Raw genomic sequence first — 22666 nt, 5'->3', positions numbered from 1 at the left:
CAGCCATGACAAAATAGATCAAGTTTTTCATGCTTGCAGCTACTCTTTGAAAAATCTTGTTCCTGGTTTCTTTAGTGATATTTATACTTAAAAGTTAAATAATATATAGCTATTAAACTAGGAACTTGATTTTAACATTGAGCTACCTTAGATACCTGTGATTGAAGTTTTAAATAAAAAAAAGTTATTTAAGAAACTTTTGAATTGTTTTGAATGATTTTTTTTATAGAAAAAAAATTTTAAATGTGTAGATTATTTAGTTTATTAACATTTTCCTGTGCTAATTGTTGTAATAGAAACACTTTATGTATAAGATGTCGTTAAAATTAAAAAAGTTATTTAAAAAACTTTTGAATTGTTTTGAATGATTTTTTTTATAGAAAAAAAATTTTAATGTGTAGATTACCTATTTAGTTTATTAACATTTTCCTGTGCTAATTGTTGTAATAGAAACACTTTATGTATAAGATGTTGTTAAAATTAAAAGAGTTATTTAAGAAACTTTTGAATTGTTTTGAATGATTTTTTTATAGAAAAAAAAATTATAAATGTGTAGATTATTGAGTTTATTAACATTTTCCTGTGCTAATTGTTGTAATAGAAACACTTTCTGTATAAGATGTTGTTAAAATTAAAAGAGTTATTTAAGAAACTTTTGAATTGTTTTGTATTCTAGTTTATATCAAATCATATTAATTTCATCATATAAATAATATATATAAATTTATTATGAAATTTAGATTGACGAATGAAATACAATTGTTAAAAGATGAAAATGAAAGACTAATGATAAATAATTCAAGTTTAAAACAACTAGCTAAATCACAGAAAGATTTATTACTTGAAGAAGACCATAGATTTGAAACTCGTTTTAAAAAATTATTATCAGACATATTTACTCCTACACAAATTAATCTTATACTACATCCCTTAAAAAAAGTGTATAAATGGCAAACTAATGATATAGCATCAGCTATTTCGTTAAGAAGTATTAGTCCTAGGGCATATAGATTTCTACGTGAAACAAAAAAGTTTCCTTTACCAGGTTACAAATCATTTACTTTTACCTTAAGCAGTTAGAATAATATACATGGTTATAATTACAAATTTTATCATATAGGATTATCTACTCTTCGTCAATGGGCATCAACATTTGAATTAAATCCTGGAATATTATATAATGTATTGCATTTGATGAAGGCTAAAGGTAAACATTTTTAATTGTTACAAAGAAGGAAACTTATGTATATAAAATAACAACCAAAATATAGTTACAATGACATCATTTATATTTATTTTCACACTTATTATTTATGTTATGCTAAAAAATGCCAAAATAAAATTAACAGGCGAACAATTAAGTACACTTGAAAAATTATGTGTTTTATCATTTGATGAAACATATGTATCAAAAAGAATTTGCTACGACAAAAAAAACGAACAGTTCCTGGGCCCTCATAGATGTGTACAAGTTGCTATGATAAGAAGTAAGTTTTAGTATTCAACTTTTAGGTATAATACAATAAATATATACTACAATACTTATACAATACAATACAATATTTATGTTAGGTCTTTTCGCAAAGTGGAAACAACCAGTTTTTTATGATTATGATGTACCAATGAAACCAGAACTGTTACTTAAAATAATACAGGAGTTATATGACGTAGGGTACAATGTTATTGCCATAGTAAATGACATGGGTGCAACTAACATGGGTCTATGGAGAGACTTAAATATCTCCATTAATAATGTATCTTTTCCTCATCCTGCAACAAGCAAAAATGTATATGTGTTTGCAGATGTTCCTCATCTGTTAAAGTTAGCTAGGAATCATTTTATTGACCAGTAAGACATTATTTAACAATTATACAATCATATTATGAGACTTTAATGTAATATTTTTTAGAGGATATATTTTATCTGATGAAAAGTTTGTTGGTAAAAATATTCTTCAAGAATTAATTAATATAAATAGTGGAAACGATTATAAAATTGCACATAAACTTAGTGAACGTCATCTTTTGGTTGAGGGAACTTCCAGGATGAATGTGAAACTTTCAGCACACGTTTTTTCAAATTCAGTTGCTAAAGCCATATCATATGCAGGACAAAATGGACATTTTAATACCTATAATTGGAAAGAAGTGAATTTAACAATTTAAAAATGTATACAAGACAATGTTAGAAATAAACAAACTTTATTATTTTTTAGGCATCAAAAATGATCCAATTATTTAATGATTGGTTCGATTTACATAATTCTTCACACAAATATGACCATGGAAGACCAAGTTTTGGACTTGACATTATAAACCAAAAAAATCTTCTTTTAGAAATGAACGAGTTCATTTCTAAGATGACTGTACATGGAAAAAAAAAAGAAACATTACTTCCATTTCAAAAAGGTTGATAAGTTTAGGAATAATAATATTAATACTATATTATATTTAATATTATTTTTTAGGCATTTTAATATCAAATAATTCATTAATGATGTTGTGGGACGATTTAAAAAATTATAATGAAGAAATGTCTTATATTACCACGAGAAATTTAAATCAGGATCTAGTAGAAAATACATTCAGTTATCTGAAAGGAATGTGTGGTAGTGCCAGTAATAATTTAACTGTGCTTGATTTTAAATACAGGTATGGGTTAGGTTAAGCTGTGTAGGTAGTATAATATTATAATATTATACCTACTTTTCAGTCTTCGCTGGTATATTCTTGGGAAACATTCCAATTGCATTTTCACCAATAATACAAACTCTGAGTGTGGAAATGAAATAAACCTCTTAAGTGAAAACGAATGTTTAACTAGCCAAATTATTCAATGCTCTGAAATCATTCCTAAATCTGATGATGTCATATTGGAGTTAGAAGAAGATACAACACTAATTCAACCAGAAGGGCTTGACCTACTAAAACAATTTGAAAAGTTTGTAAGTATAAAAATTAAAAATTAAAACCTTGATAATTAGCTAGGCGCTTCCTTATTAAAGTAAGAATCTTATAATATTGTGTGAATAGTTTTCAAAAATTTTAATTTTATACCACAGGTTGATTCTAGTAATTCATTTGACCAACTTGAGTACGAAGCTGCTAAATATGTAGCTGGGTATGTCACAAATAAATTTTGTAATAAATACCCACATTTAATTAATACAGATGGAGATGATTCTTCTTGGATCGAACATATTTCTAGAGGTGGACTTAAAATTCCATCTAAACAACTAATGGAAACTGTAAAAACATTGGAAATAGAGTTTAAAAAATTACACAAAGATAATTTATCAAAAATAACTAATGTTATGAAATATTTAACTGACATTTTATGGTCTAAAGTATCCTCACAAAATATACCGAAAGATGTAATACAGTGTTTAGTAAGAACAAGGACATTTATTCGATTAAATAATTTAAATTCTGCTCTATTATACACTAAAAAACCATGTAAAAATAAGAAGCTTATTAAGTTCTGTAATTAACACAATATATATATACTACATAATTACGTAAACAAAATTGTATTTACCTGTTGTTTTATTTTATTACTATGTACGACTTAATATTTTATAACTATTTTGTAATTGTATTTACACAATATTAAACGTTGATATTGAATATTGTTATTTGTTAAATATAAATTTGCAAAATATTTAAATATTTTATTAGATAGATAAAGAAATAGTGATAAGACTTATATTATCAAAAACCAATGAGAGATGGCGAACTACACTGAGGACAGGGAACGCGCGGTGGTTGTGCGCACAAATTAAGTTGTCATCATACCTATCTATTTTGTCATGTTATGAACCAGATTTATAGTCTGATCCAGTGGTGTGATATGTGATCACGCCATATTTCACTTTGATCACAGATATTTTTTGTAGATTAGGTAAAAATATGATCACGCTATATTAAACTTTGACTACAGTAATTTTTTTATAGAATAGGTAAAACTATGATCACGCCATATTACAACGCTACCACAGTTATTTTATAGATTAGGTAAAACTATGATCACACCATATGATACCACAACCTTACAAATCTGTATATAAGTGATCAGTAGACATTGATTATAGTTAGTGTTAAATCTCAACATTGTCTATAAATTTTATGTTTCGTCGTTTCATACCGTAATATATCCGTTTGCTACAAGTCGATAACAAACCAAGTAACACAATTTGATCAGGTAAATGTTTTTTAAACAATCTGTTATATTAAAAATTAAACTTATACTGATTATCATTTTTATTTAAGGTATATTTAATATATATAAAAAATAATATGTCGTACTATACTAATGTATCTGCAGGCGAAAGCTCTTCAATGATGATGTAAGTACCTATACCTATTTGTTTATGTATGTGTGTGTATGATATTAATATATTATTATTAAATAATAGAATGAAAGTAGTATGCTATCAACACTATCATCTTCTTTAAAACCGGTAAAAATGCAGAATAAAAAAGAAAAAATGATACTGAACCAAAAGTTAAAATGACTAAGACTGGAAAGGTAATAATTTGTATTGTATTATTTTTTTAAATATTACACACACACACACACACACCACACACACACACACACACACACACACACCACACACACACACACACACACACACACACACATTTCATTTTTAATATAAATATATATGAATGTATAGCAGCGAACAGAATCAATAGAGACGTACAAGGATGCCTTAGCTAGTGTAATTTCGAAAGGAAATATTGAAGATAACGTTTCTAACTCAATAACATTGACGGAATTACACGTATACGATTCGGTGTCCAGTAGCGCCAAAATGCGATGACTACTACGTCATTCAACATTATAAAACTAGTGTTATAAAGGACATTCCGTCACTTGAAAGGTAAAAACCATAATAAAAAAAACCAATGATTAAATGATGAACTATAGTTAAACAACAGCGATACAATCATTTATTGATCACCAGATTATTTTTTTAATTTGACCGTTACCTATTATTATTCAACACAAATAAATTATTAATTCTAATTAAAATAATAAGATTGAGGATTTTATCGTTGATATTTAACTATAACATGATTAAATAATAAAACATATTACGAATATTATTAAATAATGATTTTTTATAATAGATGGAAACATTCTGAAGCTAGTGTAAAGTTGTACACTAGCAATACCTTTCCTGCTGACAACGAAATATCGGTAAAAATAAATGAACTAATTCGCACAATTTTAAATCGATGTTCATCGGATCCGAAACGGAAGATTGTGAAAAACAGTAAAAAATAAAAAAATGCAAATATATTATTTTGTAAAAATTTTTTATTGGTAGTACCTATAAATTATGATATGTAATAAAATTATTAAAATTGATAAAATTAATTAATCTTATTCTTTTACTATAATATTGAAATCAATTCTTAGAGTAATTATAACAATTATAATGGTATAAAGTTCAATACAAATTTTATTTTAAATCGACATTATATCATATAATATCATATCTGATAGTGAATTATTGTGGAATTGAAGTATTTCATATATAAAACAAGAATCATCGTTCTGTATACAACACATGCTAAAGTCAAAATTTTGAATATACTGATTAGTAAAATCATTTCGCTGACAAGATGATGGTAGAATATTGATGTCTGCTCTAATTAATGAATATACGGTATCAAAAGTTGACTGATATGAAACCAACTTTTTCTGCTTTTCTACAATATGTGAATCGATACATTGTTGTAATTGTTTTAAACGATGTAAATCAGTATATGATAAGGTAATAAAATGATCATTAACATGCAATTTAATAGTTAACTGATTTAAATTGACTGAATAATATATGTTATCAGTTATTTTCACACGTTTACAATTAGTATGTAGATTATTAGTTATTGAACTATAATTGCTATCACACATTAGTGTACACCACTGAAGTAAATCGAAGGTTAACAATTTTTTAGTAACATTACATTCTAGTATTACAATAACAGAAATCGTTTTACTAACCAAAAATCCAACCGTTACACTTTTCTTGTTAAAAGGTCTAATACTGAATATTGATTTTGCGACAACAATTGATGGATTCATATTGTATGACGACGTGATCTTTTTGATATAGACGATTTCTGATGATAATTTTTAAAAACGAATAGAAATAAATGTAATAACTGAAATAAACGTAAAACACAGATGTTATTTACACATATATGATCGTTACAACACATATTTATAAACTAAGTGTATTACTTGTACATGTATGGTTATATACTAAACTGATCACATTAAAAAAAATTGAAGTGAACGTGAAATCAAATCAAATAACGTGTGGAAGGGAGAATTACTTACCTGATCTGTCGAACCCGAAACTGCAATTTTTTTAAATCTAATATATTTAATTATAATTAGACGCGTTATCTTACTTGACAACAAGTTCACGAGGTATAAAATCAAATATTAACACATTTAAGTTGATTAATTCAATATTTATTTTGAAATACAAATAAATTATAAAAGTAATAAGAAACATCAAAGTAAACTAACAAGTAATATCATTTGATTTAGACTTACAATCACAAACATGGCTAGCTTTTACATATTCGTTTTTTACATTTTCTATAAATTCATTTCCTTTACATAGTAATTCAAATATACATTTAGGATTCCATTTTGCGTGTTCGACCCATGGTATATCATCGTTTGACCATTTTTGTAAGACAAGTCCACAGAAAAAACATTCAACTATATCACCTACACCGGTATATTTTAAACCAGATTCAGCCAACGAATATTTATTTTGACATGAAGTAGATGGATATGAGTTATATGTTTTTAATCTTGACATAAATGTGGTATAATCTGAATGTACTGGATATGAATTATTTCTTACTAAATAAACTAAAGATGGAAAATCGTTGGAAAATTTCTGTAAATTCATGGTTACAATAAAGCTTAAGATAAATACTTTAAAAAACAAATCAATAAGCTAATTTACCAGAGAAATAATAAAAAAATATAACAAGACTTAATTAAGATGTATATCAAGATAAATACTTAAAAAAACAAATCAATAAGCTAATTTATCAGAGAAAATAATAAAAAAATATAACACGACTTAATTGTTCAACCGCTAGTAACAAACTAAATGTTTTAAATTAAACACGAATAGAAATAAATGTAATAACTGAAATAAACGTGAAACACAGATGCTATTTACACAGATATGATCGTTTCAACGCATATTTATAAACTAAGTATATTTTGTGCATGTATAGTTATATACTAAACTGATTATATTAAAAAAAAAGAAATGCATGAAATCAAATCAAATAACGTGTGGAAGGGAGAATTACTTACCTAGTTTTTTTCAGAAAACCATGGGGCGTCTGACTCCATTTTACAGCGGGAATTTCTTACACTGCAAGGGGACAATACCTCCTCAAACTTTTTCATCCCCGCTGAAAAATGGAGCCAGACGCCCCATATTTATACTAAAAATGGTTAGAAAAACCATGGGCGTCTGGCTCCATTTTACAGCGGGAATTTCTTACACTGCAAGGGGACCATACCCCCTCAAACTTTTTTCATCTCCGCTGAAAAATGGAGCCAGACGCCCCATATTTATACTACTAGTGTGCATCGATTTTTAAGTTAAAAAAAAGCTTAGATAGACATGAAAAAGGCAAAAAGCACATACTGGTATACTTTACCGATGCACAGTATGTGCAAAAACATTCAAAGACGAATCCAACTTGAGGAGACATTTGAAAAAAGTTCATGGTATTTATACAATTTTTTTTTTATTTTCTATACTTTCAATATTAATTTATCTGTAATATTTTTCTAAGCTATCCTTCACGCACCCGCTACATTGAGGCCTCAACGAGAGAGTGTTATTAAGTGTGCACCTCGTACTAACCGACCTGCTGTTCCCGACGTTCCAACCGGCAGTTCAAACATAATGTCAGATGATGACATTTGTATGGCTGCCATGGACAACTTTGAACAAGAACAGGAGGATCAAGAATACTGTATTGAAATTGCGCCGCAAATTTTTGTTCCTGATATTCAGGCTGGTTGTTCAAACATAATGTCTGATGACGACATTTGTATGGCAGCCATGGACAATTTTGAAAAAGAAGTGCAGAACATTAATAAAGGTTAGTGTTATTTATTACGATCGAATTAATTAGATTTTTTTTTTTTTAAAGACTACAATTTTGTTGTCCACCGTGGATTAACAATTTTTTTTTTTTAATTTTAGATTCTTATACTACCGCTGTTAATGATAAACGCGTTTCCACCGCCAACACCTCATCCGCTGCTAGGTCAAAAAAAAGCGTATACATTTTTACAATCCTCCGGTTTTGTAGAAATCTCAGCCTCTAAAGCCCGAACAGTTGTGTGGTACTACGCTAAAAATACGGGGAGTATCAAAAATTATACGGACTTTCTCCGCTCTCTCGAATCCGAATTAAAGCAGTTGTTAAAAACACGAGTACAGGAGCACCCTAATAAGTTCAATTTAAAGCTTGAGGCCAGCTATAGTATACCATCAGTGCCTAATTCATTGAAGAATAGGGCATTTAAAACATCTGAGGTCGAGATTTTTGTAGAGAGCGATATTTCGGCGATAATACAGGGGGCGTTTGATAAATTGTTAAGTGAAAACGAAACATACGCAAGTAGAGGGAGCGGGTTTACATTAGAAAGCATAGACGGGTTATTGTTGACTATATATAAATATATGCCGATGGGAGGATCATCATACATACAGTTTCCGGCGTTTATTGATAGGAAACGGGCCACTATTAACCCTCAAAATTTAGACCAGCAATGTTTCAAGTGGGCGATTCTCGCGAGATATGTAACGGGACCGGTGGCATGTCGTGTCGGTGACAATTTTAGACAACATGAAGGCAAATATAATTTCGAAGGCATTTCCTTTCCAACGCCTTTATCTGATATAAAAAAATTCGAAAAAAATAATACTCGCGTGTCCATAAATGTTTACGGCCTTGAAAAAAAATTTAATCCGGCAAAAAAATATCCGACTTACAATGTATACCAAATTCGTGTAGTTGATGAGGAGAAGTCGAACCATTTCGACTTACTTTTTACAACGTGTGATGACAACTCGCACTACACGTATATAACTAGTTTGTCGTGACTCGTACGGTCGCAAAAAACTAGATATGAACATTCGGTATATTTTTTAAGCGATGTTTTTGTACTTTTGATAATATACTACTTAAGTTCAAGTCTAATGGACGTGAGGCGTTGGAAGAGCACAAATTATTCTGTGGGGTACATAAGCCTATTTTTCCGTAAATGCCAAAAGAGGGGGAATGTACAAATTTTAAAAAATGGAAAAATACCGTTAGACAGCCATTTGTTATTTACGCTGATTTCGAGGCCTTATTAGTGAAAACGGACGAGGTAAAGGGTGGAAATACAAAAATTATTCATAAACATGAGGCGATGAGCTACGGATTTTTGGTTAAGGCAAGCGATGACGTGCCGACGGAGCTCATCGAAGAATATGAAATACCTACAGTGCCGGTAGTATACAGAGGCGACGAACAACATGCGGACGTAGCGAAATGTTTTGTTGAGGCTATAGTTACGGTCAGTTGGAAAATTGAAAAGTTAATGAAGACTAACATTCCTTTGACCATGACCGAAGAGGAAGAAAAAACACATCGAGAGTGTAAAACGTGTAATTTGTGTAAATGTATTTTAGTCAGTGGCGAAAAAGTTAGAGATCATAATCATCTGACGGGCAAATTTAGACAAACTTTGTGTTCAAAGTGTAACTTAGAGTTACAACAGCCTAAATTTGTACCGGTATTTTTTCATAATCTCTCCAACTATGACTCACACTTCATAGTCACTGTACTTGGTTTTGATACTGAAAGCATGTCCGTTATTCCGAATAGTGAAGAGAAATTTATATGTTTTACAAAACATATAAGTAGTAAGTCCACTATTCGGTTTATCGATACGTTCAGGTTTATGGCGTTTAGTTTATCGCCTCTGGCTGAAAACTTAATTACACATAATTTCGAAAACTTGACAGCTAAACATTTTGTCCGCGAAAATATGCCTCTTGTTACTCGGAAAGGTGTTTACCCGTACGAGTACACAGATAGTTGGGCCAAGTTGGATGTGACATGTTTACCGGGAGAGGACGAATTTTATAGTACACTGACCGAGTCGGGGATTAAAGAGGAAGATTTTAAGCACGCGAAGGCGGTCTGGGACAACTTCAAGTGCAAGACGTTGGGCGAGTACAGCGATTTATATTAAAAAATTAGAACTTTTGTCTGATTACGATATGTTGCTGATGTTTGAGAATGGTCAGTACATCAATATTATTTTTGTAAAAAAAAATGTTTTTATAATAATTTATATAATTAATTTTTAGGTAGTCGTGGTGGTTTGGTACAGGCGAGCATGCGATATGCAAAAGCCAATAATTTAAAGTCCCCGAATTATGACTAAACGAAAGAGAAATCCTGGTTGGTGTATCAAGATTGTAAGTATAATTTTATATACATTTTTATACATTTTTTAACAATTTTTTTTTAACTTGAATAGGTAACAACTTGTACGGTTATGAAATGTCAGAGTACATGCCGTATGGTAATTTTAACTGGGTTGAGCCAAATTTAGACGGTTTGAGCGAATTAACCCCCCAAATCGGCTAGAGGTCGTGTATATGAAGTAGATATATCATATCCGCAACACTTGCACGATAAGTATAATGATCTGCCATTCCTACCACAAAATAGCATACCACAAGGCTCAAAGGTGCGGAAACTTATGGCGACGTTTGAGCGTAAGGAAAACTATATTGTGCATTATAGGAATCTGCAGCAGGCAATTGATAAGGGGTTGATAGTTGAAAAGGTAAATATTTTATTTTACATTATTTTAAAATAAATTGTTTAACTTTTTTTTTTTTTATATATATAGGTACATAGAGTCTTGGAGTTTAGCCAGTCGGATTGGCTTGCCAAGTATATCCAGTTAAACACTGAGACGAGGAAGAAAGCCAGGAACGAGTTTGAAAAGGATTTTTTTAAGCTTATGAATAATGCAATTTTTGGTAATTACTGTTAAACTTTTTTAAACTTTTTAAAACTTTTTTTTCAACTCTTTTTTCTTTACTTTTTTTTTTTTTTTACAGGGAAAACGATGCAATCTAAACGTAAGGAAATTAAACTGGAGTTGGTATCATGTGAGCGGCGACTCCAAAATTTTATAAATAAAACTACATTTAAGCATTGCACCAGATATAGCGATATCCTTAGCGCTGTTACTTTGGAAAATAAAATAATCAAATTTGATAAACCTATATATATTAGTAAAAATTTACTTTAAATTTTATATTATACATTGATCAATAAATTTTTATTTTATTTTCTATAGGATTCGCTGTATTGGACATTAGCAAAACTTTGATGTATGATTATCATTATAATGTGATGCAGAGGCACTAGTGGTGAACACATTAAGCTTATGTATACTGACACAGGTAAATGTATATTAAAACTATTCTCTTGAGTATTTATTAATTAATATCATTATTACAGATTCACTAGTGTATCACATTATGACTGATGATTTTTACTCTGACTTGTTGGAAAATCCAAACTTGATGGATAGGTTAGACACGGCAGACTTGCCATCCAACCATCCGTGCTATACAACAGCACGTAAAAAGGTACTGGGTTTTTTTTCTGACGAGTCAAAAGGTGATATTATATCAGAGTTTTGTGCGTTGAGGGCGAAATCTTATGCCTATAAGATTCACTCATCAAATACGTCCGATACTGTAGGAAGGGAAAACATTAAAGCTAAGGGAGTCCGACATCATGTGGTTAAGAATCACATGACATTAGAGGACCACAGAAAATGTTTGTTTGGGGAAGCCGGTGTGAAGGCTTACCAAGAAAATGTGTCTATTAGATCATTTAAGTACAAGCTGTTGACAATCAAAACAAATAAATTGACGTATAACAGTTATGATGATAAGCGGGTTGTGCTAGATGATAAAATAAACACACTAGCTCATGGACACTACAGTATAGAGTAAGTTATCATAATTATATTTAAAAATAATTTTATAGAAAAGATGAATCTGAGTTTTGGCCTGAACTCGAATTGCAGTTGGATCCTGAAGGACAGCCATGGACAGATTCAGATATAGAATTACATAGAATGCTTGTACGATGTTTAATGGAATAGTTATACCCCCCATTTTTGTAAACTGTGTTATCTATATAACCATGTTATTTGTTTGATGTATATATATATGTATTATATATGACCTATATAATTAATCATGTTGTAGTATGTTTCGGATAAAAATGAATGTATATATAAAACAATGTTAAAATGTAAATATTATTATATTTGTTAAAAAAAATTATGTTACAATAATAAATGTTAAAATATTATGTTAAAAAAATTATGTTACAATAATAAATATTAACATATAATATTTTTATGTTCACTCCTTAGGTTTCTTAATTTCAGCGATATTTTCTGCATCATTTTCTACAAGGTCTGATATTTGAGATTTCATGTAGTCCACATTATCTTCCAGATCAGATACTTTAAATTTTAAATTTTCGGTTAATTGTTCGATACTTGATCATTTTTGTTCAATAATCTTAGTTTTATTTTCAAGTTAACTCATTTTTTCATTTAATTCAAATCTAATTATTTTTATAGAGTCATCGAGTTTAGAAATAGTTTTTTAGTTTCACCAGCTTGTGAACTACCAAACACATTCATGACTAAATATTTTTTAACAAGTATATTATGTAAAAAAATTAAATTTTTCTTAATATATTTTCTTTCGATGATTTTCAAACGAGTGTTTAAATCTGAATATATGATCCATGATTCGGTAAAGAATTTTCATCAAATATACCTACCCGTTATGCGTTTTATTTCGGCATTTACACTGTCTATAGAAGAAAGTGTAAAAGAAAGTTTTGTATTTGTTTCTATATAATTATTAAACAGCTCCGACATGCTATTTTCCAACGATAGTAGATGGGTAATATTACTTTTTAAAGAATCAATTTCTTTCTACTGATTATTTATTTCATTTTGTAATGTTTTATTACTTGACTGAATATTTGGTATAATTTTTTTAGTATCACCAGCTTGAAAACCTCCAAACACGTTCATAGCTATAATACGACTGACACTATATTTTAACATCACGTGTATTTATCCAACTATTATGTGCGTTATCAAATCCAAGCCACTTGACAAGCATTTTATTTTGTTTTTTACGTATAATTTTTTCGATCAGATATTCGTTCGGGTGTTCGGTTTTATGTATTTCCGCCGAGTAAAAACAACCGGCAATCGGTTTACCCGTATAATCTTGTAACTGATAAGTGACGGGTAATGTTTTATTTATTTTAATAATTTCAAATATTTCAGTTGACCAGTTGGGCAAATAACCTTTTGTAAACACACCTTTTTGTGTACTGATACGAACGTTATCACCAACTTTGAATTTAATTTTTTCATTATTAATTTCACGTTGTTTTATAGTCACTGACGTAGGATTTAAATCTGCTTGCACTGGTGTCCTTCCTATAGTTCTGTGTTTTGAATTATTGTATTCATTAAGTAGCTTTGGTAAAATTGAAATCCATTCGTGTGAGCCACGTGCCGTAAACTCTCTAAACATTTTTTCTTTTAGTGTACGATTAAATCATTCAACAATACACGCTTTTATGATGCTAAATGTAGAATATTTGTATATGTTATATTTGGCCATCAAATTATCGAAATTAGTGTTGTAAAATTCTTTTCCGTTATCGAGTTGTAAAAATGTTGGTGGTCTATCTATTAATATTTTAGACATCGCGTTTGTGACTTCTTTCTCAGTTTTCGATTTTAATGCTATAGCCCGCGCAAATTTAGTAAAGCAATCTATAACGCATAAAATATACTTGTAACCTTTATTTTTATTTGAATACGATATCATTTCCACCAAGTCAGCCTGTCATAAATCATTTTTTCCATGTACGTTAACTCTGCGCCTAACGAAATTTTTACGTGACGGTTTGTGTAGTTCAATAGCGATTTCACGTTTAGACATTAGGTATTCGTTTTATTATCTTAGCTTCATATAATTCTTCAAAAATCGATATTATTTTATTGAAGACGACTGTATTACCAGAGCAGCTTTCGAAGCCAAAAGTAATCTTAGCCGGTCGACTAACTCATTCGGATTATCCCAATACACTAAGTTATTTTTTTGTAATTTTATAGATAGATGACCACCAGAGGGAAATAATTTACGTATTATACCCTTATATTTAGAACCAGTTTTTTTGATTTTTTTACTTTTTAAAGTCAAATGTGCCGATGTTTGTATTAATATAGATTTATATACTTCTAGATCGTTATCGGAATAAATAAGTGGGTTTTCAAAAATAATAACTGGATTAGACCCGGCGTTGATGGATAATTATTACCATCAATTAGAATAGATTGTTCGATAAATTTAACTTCTTTTTTTTCGGGCCATAGGTTTTATCTAAATCTGTAGAGTGAAACCAATTTTCAAATTCTTGTTGATAGTTCTCATTGAAATTCGATTCATTGTTATTTTTCTCGTTTGATGTCGAATGGTTTGTATCTGATATTTTAGTTAAGGGGTCGATGATAGGTTTGAAAGTTTGTGACAATAATTGTTGAACATTTGCCTCACCAGTTTTTAATTCAATTTATTTACGTTTAATATTTTCTTTATCTTTACCTAACTCATCTAATATACTACCTTCATCCTTCATGACTGCGGTTTAAATGTTAATATTTTCTATTTGTATCACCTTATATAATAACGTACATATCAAATCCAAAACGATAACGTCCGTTATCACGGTCACTATTTTTTCAAATAACGACGAATGCAAATCTATCACGATTCCAGCACGTAACGCAAAAATGCTTAAATTGTGTATATGTCATATCACCCGAAAATTGTTCATTGTATACATGTTTTAAATTAGTTTCGTCTTGTTTGAATAATACTATTAAATTAGCATTATCTCGGATCAACTGTTTAGGTACTTTTGAATAACTCTGAGCCAGATAAAATATATCTATTTTATTATGACGTCCGCGTGTGAAAAATTCCCGTATAACTTCCTGATTTTCTCCCAAAACATCGTCCATTATGAACATAGAGTTTGGTAAAACTTTTTCAGGTGAAATAACCTTATCATTCTCGAAAAATGTAAACATGTTAACTTCGTCAATATCATCGATTTTACGTTTCAATAATTTATATTTTGGTTGTTCTAACGTTTTAGAGTATATGTAAACGTTTTCAAATCGTAAGCCATTCTTATCAACGAGTAGAAAATATATCAAATTTGTTTTACCGCAACCAGAACTGCCCAACACCACCGAACGTATAGTGTTTGGAAATAGCTCACCATGTCTAAACTGAATTTTATCCGGAGTATCAATATTATAAATACATAATTTTTTCTCTTGTTCGATAAATCGCATTTTTCACTATAAATACCTAAGCTATGAACTAGAAAGCGTGACACGATGTCTCGCGTTCGTAAGCGAAACAGCAATAAGGGTTCCTGTCTTATTAACTCGGTTATAAATCATTTGCCTGTGGAATTACATTTACCCAGCTATAGGTAAGTCGCTACTCGCTATATAATTAAATCATATATTATAAATATTTTTATTTTTTTTTTTTTTTACAGATTTGCTGGTCCTGGTACTAAATTAAAAGAAAGATTAGCACGTGGTGAACGAGGTATTAACAAATTAGATCTAAGAATTAGAACTTTAACAGGAAACTCGAGCGAATTGTCTTGCGACTTTTTCCCCCCTATAGTGTGTTGGGGTTTCATACAAATAATTCTATTCCTAATGTAAACGAAAAGTGTAATAAAATAGGTCTTATTTATAATGATGTACCTGTTAGCTAAACAATACCTACAGGCTCTTATGAGTTGTCAGAAATTGAAATGGTAATAAAACAATTATTACATAATACAGATACATTATTTGAGCTTAAAGCAGATAATAATACATTAAAATGTTCAATGATTTGTAACGAAACTGTGGATTTTACCATGCCTAACAATATAGGACAATTGTTGGGTTTCCAAAATCGTATATATAATGCTAACGTTCAACACGAATCGGATGCGCTGGTAAACATTACCAAGACAAACTGTATATATATCGAATCAAACCTAGTTATGGGTTCATTCATCAACGGAAAGCAGTGCCATACAATACACGAGTTTTATCCAAATGTACCTCCGGGATATAAAATAATTGAGGTTCCAACACATTTGGTATTTTATCCTCTTAATTCTACATCTATAACACATGCGAGTATAACTTTAAAAAATCAAAACAACGAGTTAGTCGATCTATGAGGAGAACCGATATCGATACGGTTATTAATTCAAGACTTGTGATAAAATGTCAATACAATTTCATAATATATATAGGACTACATATGTAAAACCCGTTAGTCGTGTTAATAACACTAACAAGACAACAACTCTAAAGAAAAAATCGAAACAGAGGGGGCTTCGACATTGTCTAACAGCAAAAAATTTAGCTTTTTTACGTTCGTTAAACGCTATTTAATATGACCGATGTGTATTTAGATCTCACGGCTGGATACACCGATGATTGCAGAATAACTCAAATTGAATATCACTCGTTTTTACTTTATTCTACGTCAGCCCTCTCCAATAACGATGAAGTACGTATCGCTTTACATAACACAGATTCTTATACTCTACCGTATGAGAGTTATATTCACATCGAAGGAACAATAACCAAACCTGCAGAAATAACTGACGACATTCGATTTATAAACAACGGGCTTGCATTTCTTTTCTCCGAAATGAAATAAGAGATAAGCGGCATTCAAATTCAAAAACTCGCTAATCCAGGTATAACGACTACATTAAAAGGATATTGTTCTTATAATAAATCGAGTATTACATCGCACCATAACGCCGCTTGGGATAATGACTTTGAAAATGTTAATAAAGATTTCATTGACAGTAATATGTTTAACGGTTGTATTTATCTTAAATATTTGTTCGGTTTTTGCGAAGATTATAAACGTATTTAAATAAATTGCAATCAACAACTTATATTAAATAGAGCTTTGATAGATATAAATGCTATCAAGCAGTACAAAAACAATAAAGTTGTCACAGATGCACCTAAACTAAAAGATGTTAAAATAAACATAACAAAAATATTGTGGAGAATACCTATAGTAAAAGTCAGTGATAAAGAAAAAATTAAATTGTTGAAAGTTGTAAACAATCAAAAGCCACTAACTTGTGCGTTTAGATCGTGGGAGTTGTGTGAGTATTCGTTTCTACCTCAAAACACATCGCATTCTTGAAAAGTAAAAACATCCAACAAATTGGAAAAACCGCGATATGTCATCATTGGATTTCAAACTGATACAAAAAATAGCTCAAATAAATCAGTCATTTTTTGACCATTGTAAAATTAAAAACTTGAAAGTTTATTTAAACGCTGAAGTATTTCCCTATGAAGATTTCCAATGCGACTTTACCAAGAATAAGATTGTACATTATACACCACGCATACACCAAGTTTCAAAAAATTTTACTATGACATGTAATGTTCCACCTCTGTTGTCCAGATCTGATTTCAAAAATCTATCTCCGATTATAATTGTTGACATGAGCAGACAGAACGATAACGTAAAAACACGCCAACTGTCGACCTCAGAATTGAAATTGAAACTGATACACCCCATTTCCTGCTTCCACTTCAGCTTATTGTTTAATATACATGACCAAATTATAACTTATAATCCATTTATGGTGAAGTGAGAACCTTGTAAATATTTTTTATTTTTTATTATAATATTAAGAACCTTGTAAATATTTATTTTATGCTGCGAAACTTAATATTAATAAATTATTTTATATTTTATTTTTATTTTATTTTATTGTAAATAAATATATTATTGTATTGTAAAACTTATATTATAAATGAAAAAACTTTTTTTTTACACAAATTAACAAAAATTTAAAATAGTTTACGTCTTACTAAAATGCAATTCCGATACGCGCGGAATCGAAGTTACCCGTTTTTCACGATAATGGTTGTACATTGAAAAATGACGGCCCATCGTTTTCATCAACTGATGATTTTATTGCAAAATCGGCGATGGCGGCGGTGACATCAAAACAGGTGGCGACATAGGCGTAGGCGATGAGATAGGTGAAATAATCCTTGTTTTATTTAAAAACTAAAAAAAAAACAAAATTATTAATATTGTTATTTAAGGAATATATATATTTTTTATTACCTCGTGTGAGTTGTTCGCCTCTCTGATTCAGCAAAGATTCGGATAATGTGTCAGCTGCACATATCTGTATTTGATTACTGAAGTTGGTATAGATTTGACTACTCCATCGACTTGTATGTTCATATGAAAATTGTTATATCATGACATTATTCGGCACAGTGATTTTTGTTGATCGCTTTCTTGTCTATGTACTCAACAATCTCACATCATATGTTTTATAATAACTAACGAAACCGCAAATACTTCTTTTCGCACGATGGTCTCTAATATACATTTTTACAAGATATTGAAGACGCATGGTCCGCCCGATTCACAACACTCTGCAGCCCTCACGATTTTTTGCTTCCATAACTAGCACATTTTCTCTTTCTCCGCTACATCCATACTTTGATAGTTTATTTTTTTCAATCTTCATAAAATATTATTCGCTTATACTTATGTGGTGTGGCTAATATGAACGATAATATATTTCCCATATATGAGAATATTTTTTTTTTCATAAGATCAACAGTAATAAGTACATACCGAGAAGAAAGTTAACACATTGACAACAACGACTTGAAATTTTTCACTATGACAAATACCGATTTGTAAAAACTTACGGGCTGCAAAGTCGATTGTATAGCTTAAAGAATCAATGAGTTCAGCTGGTGGTACATAAGTATATGTCTTCTTTTTGTACCGTATAGTGTTATCAGCGATTGAGCCAGCCATATTAAGTCATTTATAAAAATAATAAAACACACTGAAAAAAGACTTAATTACGAAATCGCGAAGTTGCAAGTGTTAAATAGTATCAAGGGGGAATTAGACTAAGAATGATTGTCTGCACGTGCAGGGACAGTTTTTGTTAAATTCGAGACATTATAACTGGAACAAAACTGAAAATGCTAAATAGTAATGCAACTAATAACTAATAATTATTTTAAATGGTGGTCCATGTATATTTGATGCAATATTACATTATACATACATTTTTTTTGTTTGGGATTTAACATAATATTTTTTATTAACTTTCGTTTAGTGTGTATGGTTATAATCAGTTTGTCCCGTATCAAAGTGATTATACACTAAGCGTCGACCAGGTGTATACTAAACAATATTATTATATGATATTTTATTACGCGCTTGCGCTTCTTCGTCTTCGTCGTCGAATACCTCGAGTCACCGAACCAGCTGTCTATATATCGTAACTTTATATAGATATTATCTACCGATCTGTATTATTTGCGATCCGCCGACTTTTATCTTTTAATTTCGGACCGGCTGAAAAACCGCGTGCCAATAGCCCCCCATAATAATAATATAATACTATTAAATAGTCCCGGAACGATATGCGGTCCTTCCCTCCGTCTTGTGCGTATCGCGCCGCGTTATCTCCGACGGCGGTGGACCTTTTAATTTATCGATACCGTCCGATGCCTTTTAATTGCTTTCGTTATCACGATCGTGGGAAATACATAAATAGATAAACCGCGGCGAGGGAGACGAATGAAATAAAAACGCCAACTCGCGCCATTATACGATACATCCGATTTCGGAACGCCGTACTATAAAACGACGTTGTGTAAAATAGAGATGCGCTGCAGGTGAATAGAATATTGCGAATTTGCGATGATATTATATTGTTGTACGACGATACAGCATGAAAAGATACATAAATAAATTATTATTAATATTATTATTATTGCGCTTTAAATTTAGTGTAGTATCATAATAATATTGAAAACAACATAATATTATTATTGACATTTTTATATTTAATTTGATTTTTTTCTAATGATGACAGAATATAATACCAATAAATACTAATCCATAATACTTAGTAATCAAAAATTTGCTCGTTTTTAAATGTTTTGTACTGTACAGTTTATAGTACATGATCTATTTTTCTGTGTAGGTTACTTATGGGTTAGGGCTTTTCCGTGAGCTGAAAAGTCTCCTTGACATCTCAAATCTGGTAATGTTACTGATGTAACTAACTAGTAACTATAGAAATAGGCAATGGTTTACAAGTATATATCTGTATATTCTATCCAAATATCAATTAACTGCATTACTATTGATGAACACTGATGAGACTTTCGTCCTTTTTGTTCTTCTATATAACTACATATATTTACTAATTATGTCCTGGACACATTTGATACTCATTCACAACCTACTAGGAAGAGGACCGATGTATAATTTTAATTCTAATTTTACAAATCCTAAAAACTCAAGACCTGCATCAAATCTAACATAATATTGAACACGATATAGTAAACTATATAGTATATAATATATTTAATTAATATCGGTAATATAGTAATAAAATAATACAGTATACTCCCACTTGAGTAACCAGCTACAAACCAGCTGATTCTCGAGGTTAGAATCGGTAAATCAAAATGTATCTTTGTTTAATAATTAATAATGTATTTACATGGTAATTGTTTTATTTATACACATGTTGTATTTATTAATTCATTTACCAATGAATTGTAGAACGATACAAAACAATGTTAACAAGTAATTATATACATATATATTATTAAATATAATTGAAATTTAATATATTATTGTACAGGTCTTAGAAACTTTTGATCTGCTTTCAGACAAACAAAATCGAATACGATATATAGCAACGTATAGATATATTTACTCAAATAGTAACAATATGATACAATGCAGCATCGCTTGAGTATAGACGATAACCTTGTTCTTAGGGGGGGGGGTAATTGAAGATCACACGAGTAGCAGAATACGAGTGTTATAATATATACTAAAATATATTAATTAATAAAATGTATGTATCGCACTATGTACCACGAGATGAAATTGTGCAATAAGACTTCATTATCCAATATCCAATTATTTTCCTAAAAACTATGTACCTATTCATAACTGTATTTTTATATTGCATTCATATTTTTTATTATTATATTTTTATTGGTATAATTCGTCTTGTTCTAAAACTGAAATGAACAATATAAAATATAAGTTTAAATTTTTTAGCACGCAAAACGTTTTTAAATTTAAATTATAGCTAGAAAATATTTTTTTCTTATTTATAATTAATTATTAAACAATTTGGATTTGTATTTGTAATTTTTAGTATACATTCTAAAAACTGATGTACTTTGTAGATATATTTTGATAGTGCAGAGTGCATGCATTGGCTTTCTTCTAACATTGTATATATTCCACTGAATATAATGTATAAGTACCAATAATTGGCACAGTTGGGATATTATTGTTCAAAGTTCTTGTGCATCCGGTGCAATATCTACAACACTTCAGAAAACTATTTATTTGGCCTGTATTCTTGTCTTACGTAATACCACTGTGAATACTAATTTTCGTTAATATGATTAACACATTCACGTCGAGTTAAAAACATCACTTTCAACAAATATAGAATTGAGACATTAGTTAAATGATCTTGTGTGCCGTTTAGGTCTCATAAAGTAATATATAGTCTTTGTGTTAATACAACGAATGACTGCAAAAGAACAACGTTTCACAAGACGTAGAACTAATTGGACATGTTATTATTTACTGAAATTGAAAAATATGCATGTTAACAATAATATTATTATGGAAAATAAATAACTGTTCTTATACATTTTTGCTAATAACTTTATAGGGTGCCAATTAACAGCTAGGTATAGTAGTGGCGCTAATGGCCTTATCACCTTCATAACGGCGCCAATAGTTAAGGTGTATAATTTAATTATAATAGCTTGGTATGCACATTATACTTTAATATACGTGTGTATTTATAAAATGCGTAATGTGTATTGGTACTAAGTATAATATAATGTATATTATATTATTCAATATTACTGTTGTTTATTGAGGCAGCAGTTTCCAAGCTTTTTTTATTCAAGTGTCATATAAAAAATTAAAAGCTCTTAGTGTGCCAAAGTTATAAAAAAACCTAATACCTACCTACTAATTATTATTAGTAAATTGGACCATAGTTAATTTGTTAATTTACCATTTTATGAGTTTATGAAGGTGTATATATTTTGAATTCAGTACATATAGAATCGAACTTAAAAACTAATGTTGATTGTCGATTTAAAGCGAAACAAATTAGCACGTTTTATTGATTTTATTACTAATTTAAAACAAAACAAACAATACAATGATTTTATTACAAAAAAAAAAAAAAATGATTTCCTCATCGTGCATAACTGCAATAGTATCTATACACCCGTATAGATGAACCACAAAATAACAACAATGTTTGTCGATTTATATTAAAATCACGGTTTTACGTC

At 29.8% G+C, this 22666-nt stretch overlaps 2 protein-coding genes and 1 long non-coding RNA gene across 5 annotated transcripts; 1 reads left to right on the top strand and 2 right to left on the bottom strand.

Moving 5' to 3' along the window:
• Positions 1-1327: 1327 nt before the first annotated feature.
• LOC126553251 (uncharacterized) lies at positions 1328-3645 on the bottom strand. 3 transcript variants are annotated; one of them, XR_007606461.1, is made up of 5 exons: positions 3539-3645; positions 3058-3246; positions 2707-2924; positions 2202-2364; positions 1328-2132 (listed from the first exon to the last, which is right to left on the bottom strand). It is a non-coding gene; the product is annotated as an uncharacterized LOC126553251 (long non-coding RNA). The 3 variants fall into 3 exon arrangements; XR_007606462.1 differs by having other exon boundaries at positions 2707-2921; positions 3157-3246; XR_007606463.1 differs by lacking the exon at positions 3058-3246 and having other exon boundaries at positions 3539-3627.
• A 2895-nt stretch (positions 3646-6540) lies between these two features.
• Positions 6541-6944, bottom strand: LOC126553250 (death-associated inhibitor of apoptosis 2-like). The gene has a single exon (XM_050208401.1). The coding sequence runs from the start codon at positions 6942-6944 to the stop codon at positions 6546-6548; it is 399 nt and encodes a 132-aa protein (XP_050064358.1). The 3' UTR covers positions 6541-6545.
• Positions 6945-11624: 4680 nt separating this feature from the next.
• LOC126548868 (uncharacterized) lies at positions 11625-12107 on the top strand. Its single transcript, XM_050208405.1, has one exon. The coding sequence runs from the start codon at positions 11625-11627 to the stop codon at positions 12105-12107; it is 483 nt and encodes a 160-aa protein (XP_050064362.1).
• The last annotated feature ends 10559 nt before the right edge of the window (positions 12108-22666 follow it).

Source organism: Aphis gossypii, unplaced genomic scaffold, assembly GCF_020184175.1.
Source record: "Aphis gossypii isolate Hap1 unplaced genomic scaffold, ASM2018417v2 Contig00109, whole genome shotgun sequence".
NCBI classification, from domain to species: Eukaryota; Metazoa; Arthropoda; class Insecta; order Hemiptera; family Aphididae; genus Aphis; species Aphis gossypii.
The sequence above is the reverse complement of the archived record's forward strand: the minus strand, read 5'-3'. Positions and strand labels throughout refer to the sequence as shown.

Excerpts from the sequence above, each read along its gene's own strand:
- LOC126553250 (XM_050208401.1), bottom strand. The coding sequence starts at position 6,944 with ATGAATTTACAGAAATTTTCCAACGATTTTCCATCTTTAGTTTATTTA.
- LOC126548868 (XM_050208405.1), top strand. The coding sequence starts at position 11,625 with ATGACTGATGATTTTTACTCTGACTTGTTGGAAAATCCAAACTTGATG.